The sequence below is a fragment of the Setaria viridis genome, chromosome 5 (assembly GCF_005286985.2).
Source record: "Setaria viridis chromosome 5, Setaria_viridis_v4.0, whole genome shotgun sequence".
In the NCBI taxonomy this organism is placed as follows: Eukaryota; Viridiplantae; Streptophyta; class Magnoliopsida; order Poales; family Poaceae; genus Setaria; species Setaria viridis.
The window spans coordinates 9382323-9397241 of NC_048267.2; the positions used below are offsets into that span (position 1 = coordinate 9382323).

Below are 14919 nucleotides of genomic sequence, written 5' to 3' on the forward strand. Positions count from 1 at the left end.
GTGGACAACATGCTTATGGAATATGCTTTCAACGACATGTTCGGAGACATTATCTAGGCTTCGTACCTTAGCTAATTTAGTTGCATGTATTGTGATTGTATTAAAAACATGATATTGCTAGTTTATTTTCAGATGTAATGTTGCACAATTTAATTACTTAGTATGTATTTTTTTTCTATATCTTGCATGATATTTATGAATTTAAATTCTGCATTATATAGATTCATATGGGAGTCGATCCGATGGATGAAGAGTTGTGGCTTGTGGACAATTGTACCACAAATACTATACTTAGGGAAGTCAAATATTTCCAAACTCTTACAAAGAGGGAGGGACAAATTTTGACCATCGCAGGACGCGATGCTATGATAGTTGGTTCCGGCAGAGCCACCATCATACTTCCAACGGGTACACAAATTGATATCGAGAAAGCATTATTATATCCTGATTCAACATGTACCCAACTAAGTTATAGAGATATCCGTAAAAATGGGATTCATGTCGAAACACATGAAGAAAACAAAGATGAGTTTCTCATCTTGACTAAAGATAACAGATATGGCAAACAGACACTCGAAAAAGTGTTCTCTCTCGTCCGGATTGTACTACACATACGTCAAACCCGTACCACATGTTGCATACAAAGTGATTTTTCAGAATGTGAACGCATTCAAAACTTGGCATGATCACCTTGGCCATCCTAGTGTCGGGATGATGAGAAAAATCATTAGCAATTCACATGGTCACGGTATGAGCAATAACAAATTCCCACAATCATCAGATTTTATGTGCACCTCATGTGCAACTGGGAAATTAATTTTGAGACCCTCACATCTCAAAATACAGGCTGAACCACTCAAGTTCCTTGAACGCATTCAAGGAGACATATGTGGACCTATTCAACCTTTATCTGGACCTTTCAGGTATTTCATGGTTCTAATAGATGCATCCACAAGATGGTCTCATGTGTGTCTATTATCAACACGGAACCATGCTTTTGCAAAATTGATAGCACAAGTCATCAGACTTAGAGCAAATCAGCCTGAACACTGGATAAAATCAATTAGGTTGGACAATGCAGCAGAATTTTCTTCCAAAGCCTTCAATGATTATTGTATAGCCTTAGGAATTGAAGTTTAACATTCTGTACCATATGTCCATACACAAAATGGTTTAGCTGAATCTCTCATCAAGAGAATAAAGCTTATTGCTAGACCACTGTTGGAAGATTGTAATCTACCAACCTCATGTTGGGGTCACGCAGTCCTACACGCTGCGGACTTAATACAATTGCGCCCAATTGCATACCATGCAACCTCCTCGTTGCAATTGGTTCGTGGTGATCCTCCAAGTATTTCCCATCTATGGAAATTCGGTTGCGCAATATACGTACCGATCTCACCACCAAAGCGTACAACTATGGGCCCTCACAGGAAAATGGGGATCTATGTGGGGTATTTATCTCCGTCGATCATTAAATACCTGGAGCCCCTTACAGGGGACTTACTCACAGCCCGGTACGCTGATTGTATCTTCAACGAAGATCATTTCTCGGCATTAGGGGAAAATTCAAATATCACACTGAATGCCAGGAAATAAATTGGGATGCCATAGACACCCTAAAGGAGGATCCTCGTACCAAAGAATCCGAACTTCAAGTTCAAAGGATTATTGATTTGCAGAATGCTGCAAACAATTTGCCAGATTCATTTACTGTTGACAAAAGTGTCACAAAATCCTACATTCCAGCAAGGAATGTGCTGGAAAGAGTAGAGGTACCAACTAAAACTATTCAACTATCTTCTCAGAATGAGAATGAGAGAAGTACGGCAAATCCTCGCAAGCGCACGAGGAAACAGAGGACAAAATCCTCTAAAACAGTAAATGCGACTCAACTTCAAGTTGAGATACAAAGAGTGGATTTACCCAATCCACCTCCCACATCAACAGTGCACTCTAAAACAGTAAATGCGACTCAACTTCAAGTTGAGATACAAAGAGTGGATTTACCCAATCCACCTTCCACATCAACAGTGCACTCAATTTCTGATGATGGGGTATTGGAATGCCCCAACGCAATCGCATTAGAAAATACCGAGCCGTCAGCTGGGGTGCTTGAGATTTCCATAAACTATGTTGATTCTGGAGAATCATTTGATCATAAGACTACAATAGTCGACATATACTTTGCCTCATCAGTTGCCTACACCATCCAAAATGATCCAAATCCCAAATCCATGGTAGAATGCAAGAAGCATTCGGACTGGAACAAATGGAAGGAAGCAATTGAAGCAGAGTTAGCCTCCCTCAAGAAAAGAGAGGTATTCTCATCAGTGATACCTACACCTCCAAAAACCTTCCCTGTGGGTTTTAAATGGGTTTTCGTCCGAAAGCGGAATGAGAACAACGAGGTGGTGAGATATAAGGCGAGGCTTGTAGCACAAGGGTTCACGCAAAGACCCGGCATTGATTTCAATGAAACATACTCTCCAGTTATGAGTGGAATCACATTCCGATATTTAATATCACTAGCAATCCAAAAGTGTCTATCTATGCAGTTGATGGATGTCGTGACTGCATATTTATATGGGTCACTAAATTCGGATATATATATATATATGAAGGTTCCTGATGGAATCTCTATACCGAATGAAAGCGCAAATCGCAATATGTATTGTGTAAAACTTAAAAGATCATTATATGGTTTTAAACAGTCGGGAAGAATGTGGTACAGCCGACTGAGCGAGTACCTTCTGCAGAAGGGATACTCCAACAACGGTGATTGTCCGTGCGTCTTCATCAAGAGATCCCCTACGGGGTTTTGCATTATATCTGTGTATGTAGATGACTTAAACATCATTGGCAACACACAAGATATTGATGAAACTCGAAATCATCTTAAGACGGAATTCAAGATGAAGGATTTGGGTAAAACCAAATTTTGCTTATGTTTACAAATTGAGCACCTTCACTCGGGAATTTTAGTGCACCAGTCTGTTTATGTCCAAAAGGTATTGGAGAAATTCAATATGGATAAATCATATCCAATAAAAACTTCCATGGTTGTTCGATCTCTTGATCGAGAAAAGGATGTTTTCCGACCACGGGAGGAAGGGGAAGAGGTACTGGGTCCTGAATACCCTTATCTCAGTCTCATTGGAGCACTCATGTATCTTGCAAACAGTATCAAGCCTGACATTGCTTTTGCAGTGAATCTGTTGTCAAGACATAGTGCCGCCCCAACAAAGCGCCATTGGACCGGAGGAAAGCAAATCCTTAGGTATTTGAATGGCACTAAAGATCTTGGATTATTTTTTCAGAAAACCCAAGAGTCCAATTTAGTTGGATACACTGATGCTGGCTATATGTCTGATCCCCACAATGCCAGATCACAGACAGGATTTGTATTCCTACATGGTGGAACAGCCATATCGTGGAAATCATCTAAACAAACAATGGTGGCCACCTCCACGAATCATTCTAAGATCATTGCACTATATGAGGCATCACGTGAATGCGTGTGGCTTCGCAGAATGATAAACCACATAGAGCAATCTTGTGGTATTGGTCCCAGTAAATCACCCACCATTATCTATGAAGATAATGCTGCTTGTGTTCCACAGATGAAAACTGGCTACATCGAGAGCAACATCACTAAGCATATTGCTCCCAAGCTATTTTATCCACATGAGCTTCAGCTAAGTGGAGATATAAATATCTTGCAAACAAAGTCTTGTGATAATCTCGTTGACCTCTTCACCAAGTCCCTACCATCTTCCTCATTCGAGAAATGCGTTAAGGGCATTGGTATGAGACGGTTTTGAGATTTGCAAGCTTAAGGGGGAGTGTCCTTGAATGATGAGCCTAGTTAACAACATCACATTGTACTCTTTTGTTTTATGAGTTTTACCATCAGGTTTTCTCATATTAAGTTTTAATGAGGCAATGGGTAACACAAAAGATGTCATATCCTATTTTTTTCCCACAGGGTTTTTCTAGGGATATACAAGACATAAGTTACTCCTTAAACCTTAAAGATTTATGATAGAGTAATCATAGCATAATTTATTCCTAATTTTTCCCACAGGGTTTTCAGAGGAGTAGAATTACAACTTAATCAAGCTTGGACTCGATCAAGGGGGAGTGTTGCAAATAATATTGCTTTGACCTCGTCCAAAGCTGGAGGCGGGAAAAATCCCACGCATGCGCTAGTGGGCCATGCGGGTCTTGCCTACGATGTGGGCACATCCCTCATTATGGACGAAGTGGAGCTGCCCATCGTGGGGCTTCTTTAGGAGTTTATCCCCTAACCTCTTCTTACTGAGCCTATATATATGTAATCATCATTGATTAATAATGACATATGATTCACTGTTCATCTCCTTCCTATCTCGAATCTTCCTCTGTTTACATTCACAACATTATGAACCTTCCGGTGTTGAAGATTCTCGCGCATGCATGCGGGTTGGCTGGCAACCTAGCATGGACGCATAGCATACTGCGGGCGTAGCATGGTGGTGCCCCACGTGGCAACATGCTGGTGTTGGGTGGATGGTGGATTGGTGCAGATATTGATTTAAGTTTGAATTCTATATTCAAATGCATTTATCTCCTAAACCATTTATCCCTTTTCAAAACCGTTTGGACTACGTGATCTGTAATAAAATGAGTACCAATATGTGTATTTTTTGAATTACTAAAAATTCAACATTTCTAATAAACCATCTCAACATATTTAGTACCACATTTCAACATTTTTATACAACATTTCAACATTTTACTTATACAATATTTCAACATTTTTTATACAACATTTTAACTATACTATTTCAAAATTAACCTTTTTATACAACATTTTAACTATACTATTTCATCATTTTTTATACAACATTTCAACAATTTTTATACAACATTTTAACAAAATGAATACCAATATGAATAATTGTTGAATATCATATTTCAAAATGTTGAACGTCCAAAATTTTTAATTCAAAATTTCAACATTTTGGGCCTACAATTTCAACATTTGAAATTTATTTTTCCTTTAACTTTTTTACATGTACCAACATTTTTTTTAACTTTTTTTACATCCACCAACATTTATTGATATTTATTAACATTTCTTTAAAAAATCTGGCTTAATTGTCACCAACATTTCTTGACGTTGACCAACATTTTTTTATGTACTAACTTTTTTTAAACTTTTTTTACATTCAACAACATTATGGCTCAACACTTTTTTACACGCACCAACTATTTTTTTGCAATCACCAACATTTTGGCTCAACATTTTTTTGACACTCACCAACTTTTTTTTACATTCATTATGTTGAGATAGTTCATCTAAAATATTGAGTTTTTAAAATATAACAAAATATAGTCATGTTGAATCTCATTGTGTTGCATTAATTCTTAGAAACACAGTAGTTTAAATGAATTTGAAAATGAGTTCACGGTTTAGGAGAAAAATACAATTTAAGTTCCAAATTCAAAAACCACCTACACCTACAAGGGCGTGACACGTGTCTCTTATTTCCTCAAAGGGCATGGACACTACGTTCTGCTACATGCGTGACTCATGCGTAGCCGCTCGTACGCTTGGAATTGTGGGCTGTGGATCTATTTGATGGGCTGTTATTGATAGGAGTAACTGCCACACTCTCTCGAAGCGTCTCGTTTCCCCGGAGCAGTTGAGAAAGGCGACTCCGACGCGATTTCCATTCTCGCCGCCGGATCCGCTTTCCTCGCTGCCGGTGGCCTTAGTGGCACCGGTGTGCTGGGGAACTGCGGATCCGGTAGGTGATGCTAATAAAGTAGTTTTTAGTTAGGTTAGGGTTGGTTTACTTGTTGGTGAGGATCTCGCCAGTAAGTTTTTGTTACTTCCGGACCTTCTTTACCATTAGCTTTGTTCGAGGTGAGCGAGTCTTGGTGTTGTTTGAGGTGCAAGTGGTGCTTGACGATGATATCTTTTGCGGGGTCTCGACATTGACGGGTATGTCATTATTTTCCTCTTCTGCGCCAGTGTTCGATTCCTCTGTGTTTTCCTCGGTGTCATCGATGCCCACGATGCCAACGATAGCGTTGGTCTTGCAAACCAGAATAAGGTAATGGGCATGTGGAGAAGTTTTGGAGGTGTTTTGTCCCTCCAAGATAGTTCTACCAGAAATTCTCTTGCGAGATTGGTTGGCCACCTTCTTGTGTATACGGGTTGGTGTTGCGGGTTGGCTGTCCATTGATTGGGATTCGCCAGTGCTGAAATTGGCGTCTGACCCTGGTGACGATGAGGAGACGGCCTTTGGCCGTTTGCCAGTGCGTTTAGCGGTTCTACGGCACGTGTTTGATGTGCTAATGATGGGCTTCATAAATCTTGAAGACTCTTCGTCGATTTAGGAGTCGGCCATGCTCTTCATCCTGGGTCTTCTTCATTGCGGGAGATGGAGAAGAACTGGCTTGCGGCAACGACGACGGCGAAGGCCATGGAGTGCTCCTCTGCAGGACTTAGATGTAATTTTTGTTTTCTTGAGGGGTACCTTTTCGGGAGCTTGGATGTGATAGCACTTTATTAGGGGTGTTTGGATACAAGGTACTGAACTTTACTAAACTTTAGGAGGGGTCACATCAGATGTTCGGACGCTAATTAGGAGGACTAAACATGAGCTAATTATAAAACTAACTGCAGAACCCATATACTAATTCGCGAGACAAATCTATTAAGCCTAATTAATCCATCATTAGCAAATAGTTACTGTAGCACCACATTATCAAATTATGGACTAATTAGGCTTAATAGATTCGTCTCGCAAATTAGACTTCATCTGTGTAATTAGTTTTGTAATTAGATTATATTTAATACTTCTAATTAGTATCTAAACATCCGATACGACATGTCCTAAAGTTTATGACGTGGCATCCAAACATGCCCTTAATAAATTCCAACCCTTTTTCTAAAAAAAACAATGTAGATAGGAGCCCCCGCGGCGCGCCGTACTGCCTATCGTGTCAGCCGAACGGCGGCGATGGAGGGGAGCGGCGGTGGCGGCGACGCGGCGGAGGGCGCAGGAGCCGGCTTCGAGTGGGACGCCGACTCGCAGCTCTACTACCATTCCAGGTTCCTGCCGTGCGCCTAACCGTTCCGCTTCTCGCCGCATGCTCCCGTGTTTCGTAGATCGGGCGTCGCGAACGGTCGCGGCGGCTTGGTGTCCGTGGTGTCTGGGATTTCAAGCGACCCGGGGGTTGTGGGCGTTGTTGATCGTCCTCCCGGTACGAGCTGACATAGTTGATGGATATCAGCATATGCTGTCGCTTCGAAGAAAATTGGGCTCCTATTTCAGAGGTTTCTGTCTGGGAATAACAGTAGAAATCTCTGAGTTCTAGAGGCTGTTGGTTCTGTGCATGGAGCAGTTTGTTAATCATATGGATGTGCTTTAAGATATCATCATAACCTCATGGATGCCTTCTTTGACTCGCGAAAATGCAACCATCCTTCTATCTGTTCATTGTGGTATGCAGAGGTTTGGTGATAATTGCCGAAATATAATACTAGCTTAGTTCTTACTTGTGTGGTTCATGCAGGATACAGTTTATGGCCAGCTTGTCATTAAGCTAGCCGTTGTTCTCTTTGTGCTTGTGTGAACCAAACATATTTGCAATATAGAATTAAGGATATATAATAGGGATCCTCTTTCTAAGCCTCTTATGTGTCTTCCTGGGTGCAGCATATTTTTCTTCCTAAGTCGCCCTTTTCTTTCAGTTTTCAATTTTTGCCAGTAGCATTGATATATTCAATATATGGTTTTGATATTTTCTTGAACATATAATTTTCAGTACTGGTTTTTACCATGACCCTGTTGCTGGATGGTACTACAGCAGCAGAGATGGCCAATACTACATCTACGAGAATGGAAATTACGTGCAATTGACGACAGATCTGGTAATTAGGACTTGAGCTAGCTCCTCCAAATTCCTCAGCTCTCTGTTGTCTCATGTGACTTTTGCAGTCTTACATCCATATTGAAACAGGGCAATGAACCCACAGCAAATTATCCACATGATGAGGCCAACCAAGATGTCTTGGAAAGCTCTTGTACGTGTCTTGACTCAAATTAAGGGATGAGTTTGGTTTATTGAGCCAGTTAACTGGCATGGTTATGTTAAAAAAAAAAGTTGGCCTTGTAACAATGAAGTGATTGATTTTCATGTTTAACAGCAGATTGGCAACCTGCTATACCTGATGGCGAGAATGAAACATTAGGACCGCCATCAGAATGGTTCTTGCATAATCAATTACCTCGCTTTTATTTGATAAATAATTTTTAGTGTTCATTACTGTCTTTTTTTTGTGTTTAACCCTTTCCTTTTTCCCACAGGATGGAGGAAACACTGATAAATCTTTATCTGTCAGGCTACTCAAATAGAGAAGTCAATGCTGAAAGTTCACTAGGAAACACACATACAATTGGTTAGTATGGATTTTTCGCTTTGCTTCCTTATGTTGAAAGGTCAAAGGTGTTAAAGTTTATACAGTCAGTCCTAATGTTTTTACGATCACCAGAGGAAGATAGAACTGAGACAGCTGTAAACAAACCAAGTAGCTTGACCTCAGACGGTGCATCAGCTTCTCTGAATGATGCTACATCACAACATGTTGAAGTTGAAACGGAAACTAAGAATTCCACTGCTGTGGACGAATCTTTAGGGGAAGGTGAGGAACCATTCTCGTACGGCTTTCATTTTCTTGGTTCACAACAACAAATCCTTTTAGTCCGTAGCAAGTAGGGGTATATTTAGTTTTTTCTTGGTCTATCATCTGATAATTGAATACCATGAAGCCCATAGCAAATGCAAAGCACTAAAATGGTATCAGCATCTTTATTTTCTGGTTATTTATTAATCCAGTTTAGTTGTGTCAAGTCTGACTAATGTTTGGTTATATTTAATGTTTTTCCAGATGAAGAGAAATGGCTCGCTCAGTATGGTCAGGTAGAGAGAGTAAATGATGATCTACCATTGCTGCCAATCACTGATATATGGGATTGGTATGTGGTCCAAGATAATGTTAGCAATGTTAAGCCTGTGGTTAGGCTTGTGGGATGCTTATCTAGGGGTTCTAGTAAGCTTCATCCTTCTCTGCCTGCTCATGGTGGCCGTCTAAGGACTGCTTCTGTGAGTGAAGTTCATCTTGACCTTGTGCGTGTTTCAACAGGTAAGACTTAAAAAGACTGCATAGGTTCCACAAAGATGGCGCTTGTGCCATTATTCATGTAGGAAGAAATGGTAGGTTTTACCTCCTAATACATAAGGCTTTTTCTATATAATATCAACTAAACTTTTGCTATCATATATCATCACCTAGAATAGACCAGTGGAAAATCCCCCGTTCCCCTGAATATTGAAAAGGCGATTTTTAAGATTTCTTCTAATTGTTTTTTGTTCAGAGTTCTTGGGCCTGATAATGTAATATATAGCTTACAAGTACTCACTTGTCCTATTATCAGGGAAGCTGTACAGGCTAAGGAACCCTAGCAGGAAATACTTGGCCTCTTTGTCCGCATATGACTCCTCTAACCCGACAAAAGATTGGGGGTTTCCTGACATATATGCAAATCCTGATATTAATTTGAATAAGCAGTCAACTGCACAGTGCGAATCTGAAGTTGCTGATGAGTCTTCTGTCCGGGAAGGTGTATCAGCTGATAATGACAAGGCAAGTTAAGCTTAAGTAAAACTGCATTGCCATTTGCTAAAGTATTTTTTAAACTGTTAACAAATGTTTACTTTCCTGACAATAAACCCATCTCCAGATTATGGCTATAAACCCCAAACACCCACTTTTGTTGGACATAAGAACACAGTGGGATTATAAGTTTGCTTTGAATTGCTGCGCTATCACTTCCTTACTATTTGGTTTCAGAAGTTCTGCAAGTCACTAACTTAACATTGTATCAAAATGCACATGAACAACATTAGTTTATGACATGTCCTTTTCACAGAAAAATTAATGTAGCATTTGTTCCCCCTGTATGGCTATATATTTCTCACCCATAAATGGTAAAACATAAACATCAGTGTTAGTGCTCTATATGTCAGCTGTAATTTGTGATTTGTGTAATATTTTCAGGAACAGAAGACAAACACTTACAGGGACAGAGCTGCTGAGCGAAGGAACCTACATCGTGGCTTAGGGATAGGGCCTGGACAGAAGCAATGTAACATCATCAGTTTTGATGAATATGAGGAATCAATTGATGACATTAATTCGATGGGAACTGCATCAGTAGATATGAATTTCCGTTCCAGTGGTTTGCAGTCTGCTAAGAGAATAATGGAGAACATGGGCTGGAAGGAGGCATGTGTACCACTCTGTTTGCCTTTTGTTTATGTTTTTGTTTGACTTGCTAAAAGTTTTTGCATTCTAGAACGCTGGGAACATTGCACAAGGCATATCTGTAGGACAATAAGGAAGAAAATGAATATATATCTGTTGTTAGTTTTTGTTCAATGCTTATATTTTTTTGCTAGGTAGATATATCAAGTATTGACTGCAGTTATCTTTTGCTAACTTTATAACTGGGTATTGTTGTGATGCTAATATATTTTTGCTGAACCAGTGAACAATAAGAGATTAAGCTACTTTTTTTTGTGAAGAATGTTTCTAATTGATCTCCATTTTTTTCATGATCTTTTATCAGGAATAAGCATGAACTCCCATTGATTTATTTCATTTTCTCAATTTTCCTAGGGGGAGGCCCTTGGAAAAAGCAGAAAGGGTATTGTAGAACCTATACAGCCTATCATCAACAAACATGGTGCTGGTTTGGGATGGAATCAAACCCGCTAAGATGTTTGTATTCTGTACTGCTATAACCTATGGAGAATTGGAGATTCATGCACTCTGGAGGTAAGTTTTAATTGCATTAGATAAAAATGTGTGAGAACTGCACTTGAATTCAATTTTTGCTACTCCTATCGCACTTTTAAAAAATTGAACTTTGTACCTGCAAACTTTTGTGATCTGTTTCATGGTATGCGGAAATGTGCTGAACTATCGTCTAACATGCACCATGAGCAACCCTATGAAGACATGTATCCATTAGCACTATTATAATAGAAAAATTAACGATAAGAGTATTGGTATTTAAAATTTACACAAGGCCCTTTATTGTCCTATTACATTTACATGTTTATTTTGTCAACATATTTCCTTTTCAAAGTAGAAAAATGGTGATATGTACCATCATTGTTCTAGATATCCACTGCTTCTTACTTCTATGGCTACAAATTACAAAAGAAGTTGGTGCCTACATGTTTATCTTTTCAAGATTTTGTAGAAAAAACAATTCTCCTAGATATTTAAGGGGTACCTATGCTGGTGGTCTAACTTTTGGACTACCTGGCATCATGGTGGTAGTTTACTATTGTTGTACCCGTCCATGGTGTCGTATGCTTTTGTGAGTGGAGGGTTCTGAATTTTGTTTAGTACTTTAGTGGATGATTACAACTTGAATTAATCAACGAGATCGGTTAATCATGGTCAGTTGGTCACTGATCTTATCCACAATGACATTCCAAGTAATAGATGCCAGTCGTGGTGCTGCAAACACAAGCTGAGTGGTGGAGATGGAGAGATTGTATGCTCAGCTGAAACCCAAGACAATGTTATGCTTGCTTGTGTTTACATTGCTGGTTGTGTATTTTCATTCTATTTAAGCAATTGGCAAATGATGCAAATTTGTGTGTGCCTGATATATGATGGCTTACAGGTAATTCAAACCGACATTGATGGCTCCCTAGAGCTATCTTCTCTCTTGTAGTCACTGTAGCTTTGGCAGGCTGCTCCCCAGGCCCCAGGAGTTTGCCTGTTCCCAAGCAACTGCTGCAGAAAGTGAGGTTTGGCGGCGTACCAATCCTCTCAGGTATTTGAAGAAGCCAGCATCTGTGACTACTTGATCAGCACCTGTGGCACTGCCCGATTGACTTCTTCAAAAGATGGCTTCCAGAACTGCTTCTGGTTCCACCGAACTGGCACTCAAGTCAACTAGCTTAGAAAGGTCTGCAATTCTGCATACACCGGGGTGTAGTTAGTCGTGAACAGTTTAAGTTGGGACTCATGGAAACTGGGTGGATCAAGCTTGCGTTAACTCCAGTTTGAATGTTGTTCATACGACTGTAACTTCACCAGGACTTAATGACTGACTTGGAACTTATGATCAGAACAGTAACTGTCAACACTTCATTCTATTCTGAGCTGCTGCAAGATGTTGCTTCTGGAAAACACCAGGACTTAATGACCGACTTGGAACTTATGATCAGAACAGTAACTGTCAACACTTCATTCTATTTCGAGCTGCTGCAAGATGTTGCTTCAGTGATGTGAACTGAGCTTCTCTTTTCTTAAATCATGTCAACAACAGGTATGTGTTCATCAATTTGCTCTGGTACTACAGTGCCCAACTCAGCTTCATGCCCATATAAAGCCTCGAATGGAGAGCATCCTAATGCAGTGTGGAAGGTGGAGTTGTACCACAATTGAGCAAGAGGAGCCAACTTTTCCATTGTTTTGGGGAATCCTGCATGGCACACCACAAATACATTTCCAAACACTGATTAACTCTCTCTGTTTGCCCATCTGTTTTGAGGAAAGTAGTGCCTGTGAGTTTGAACAATTCCTTCCATGGTCTGAGACTATAGGATTAAGGCATACTGTGTAAGCGAATCGCACTGTCCACTATCAACTTGGTCACTGACTGAGCTATGAATGGGTGTTTCAAAGCTATGAAGTGGTGAAACGGTTTACCACGACCAGAATTGCTTGACACCATCAGAAGTTGGAAGACTTTCAACGAAGTCCATGGCAATATCCTGCCATGGCACCTGGGGAAGTGGTAATGGCTGCAACAGACCACCAGGGTGGGTGTGTTCATGCTTGGCCCGGTGGCAAGTGTGGCACTGCTTGACAAGCTGTTCCACATCAACTTTATTTACGTGTAATAACTTACCAAATTTGGTTTCCTTGATCCAGGGGCATCTGCTTCAACAAAGAATTGATGCAACTGACTAGTGTTCACCGTTTAGTGCTCGAACTGTGGCGTTTCTGGATGACAGTGTATTCAAAGCAAGGTCTTCCTAGAGACTTATGTTTGATTTGTGACATACTGCATCTAGGAAGTTTATTGTATGGCTGATGTTGTCCTAGTTAAAATCTGTGCACAAGGTTAGATATTATTGGGTCGATGAAAGGCCCATCTTATGAAACAGAACTCAATAACAACTCCTTTTACAAAAAGGGTAGGAGAAACAAGATAACTTCATCTTGATTTTGTCTACTTTTTGGGACCCTAGCATGCTGCATGGTTTCAGCACCGTGGTGGTGCTAGCACTACCATAGTTTGAGGTTTCCGTTGGTCCTTAGCTGTGCAATTTTTGAACTGTCATTTGAAACTGCACTCTTGCCTGCCTTTCATTTAAATTATACTTAATACTGTCGCTCCTAAATTGTTGTCTTCAATCTTGTAACTATTGTGTGTTTAGACAAAGTTTTATACTCATAGCCGTCTGGATTTTCTTCTAATCAATATAACATGCAGCTCTCCTGCTGGTTCGTTTAAAAAAAAACTTAATACTGACCCATGTAGTACATGTTTGCAGTTTTTTGTGTTTATTTTCTTCTGACATAAAGTTCACGGTGCTCTTGAGCACTTCTTATATATTAATTATTGATGTTTGCTGTTAATCTATGGATAAAATCTTGATGAATTTTTCGTTTAAAGAATATTGATGACTTGGAATTGTTATTTGCCACTTTTTGTATCTGTAATGTGGTAGAAATGCTTTTTAGACTTGCTGAACAAATATGAGTTTCGTAGGTGTATCTTGCTGTGGTGCTAGTTTCTGGTCCTATTGAGATGATATTACTGATGTGGTTTTAGTAGTAGAATTGTACCTTAGATTTCACTTTCATTATCTTATCTGATGCCATCTGAATATGACACTATGGCTACTTTTTGAGAAAATTACATTTATAAACTGCGTATTGTGGTCATAACTCATGACATGGAGCATAAGTATGTTGACTGTTGTCTTAAAATCAACTAGTTGAGCTTCATAATAACGCTGCACTGGAACCTTTATGTGCCCTTGACCCAGCATTAAGTTTTACTAAGATTCATCTATTCTGCACTTCCTGCTGTGTGAATTAATCTTTGCCAAACACATTTTCTCGGGAGTGATTAACAATGAAAGAGGGGGAAGGGGGGTTGGATGGAACTGCATACTGTTAGCTTCATATGATAAAAGGTAATGAGATCACACCCAAAAGAGGAGGGAAGTGGTTAGGAGTACTATTGTATTATTTCTTTTGGCCTAGTTGCTTTTTAGGGCGGAAAGAAATCAAAGGGCTCAATTCCACCACCCTCAAAACCCGGAACTGCTCTCAAGTCCCAATGTGCTTCTCTAGATAACGATATCTTGATCTACCAGTAATCACTGAATATGTGGGTTCATCTGCAGAAAATTGACCATCTACCAACTTTATATTCCACAATTTATTTTACAGTGAACCTGCTTTTGTGTATACTTGAATTGTCATATGCTCCTAATTTGATTATCTGCAACCTGGCGGCATTTTGCTTTGATTAACTTTTTGTTGCGAAGATTGACCGAAATTTATGTGGCTCTTGATGAGTTTGTGAGGACCAGCGAAAAGCCGTAAATAGGAAAGCCAAAGGAGCCATATGTTACTTCGTATAGGCAAAATTTTCTTGTGCCATTGTTTCAATTCTAAGCTCTCCTTTGCCATCCAAAATTGCAGTTTGTTTTTTGATCCGCAATGTGTCAATTTTGCCTCCAAAGCACCGCTATGCCCCTTCAGACTTGGAAAGTAATAAAAGAAATGAAGTATCATAAAATCTAGGAAAACTGAAA

At 39.7% G+C, this 14919-nt stretch overlaps 1 protein-coding gene across 3 annotated transcripts; it reads left to right on the forward strand.

Annotated features, from left to right (window-relative positions):
• The first annotated feature begins 6963 nt into the window (after positions 1-6963).
• LOC117857469 (uncharacterized) lies at positions 6964-13322 on the forward strand. 3 transcript variants are annotated; one of them, XM_034740131.2, is made up of 12 exons: positions 6964-7108; positions 7825-7930; positions 8020-8083; positions 8207-8267; positions 8367-8458; positions 8552-8701; positions 8948-9202; positions 9495-9703; positions 10118-10345; positions 10739-10897; positions 11760-12906; positions 13019-13322. In XM_034740131.2, exons 1-10 carry the CDS (start codon positions 7017-7019, stop codon positions 10835-10837), a joined length of 1356 nt encoding a protein of 451 aa, XP_034596022.1. In that variant the 5' UTR covers positions 6964-7016; the 3' UTR covers positions 10838-10897; positions 11760-12906; positions 13019-13322. The 3 variants fall into 3 exon arrangements, with proteins under 3 accessions (XP_034596022.1, XP_034596021.1, XP_034596023.1); XM_034740130.2 differs by having other exon boundaries at positions 11760-13322; XM_034740132.2 differs by having other exon boundaries at positions 8210-8267; positions 11760-13322.
• Positions 13323-14919: the final 1597 nt, after the last annotated feature.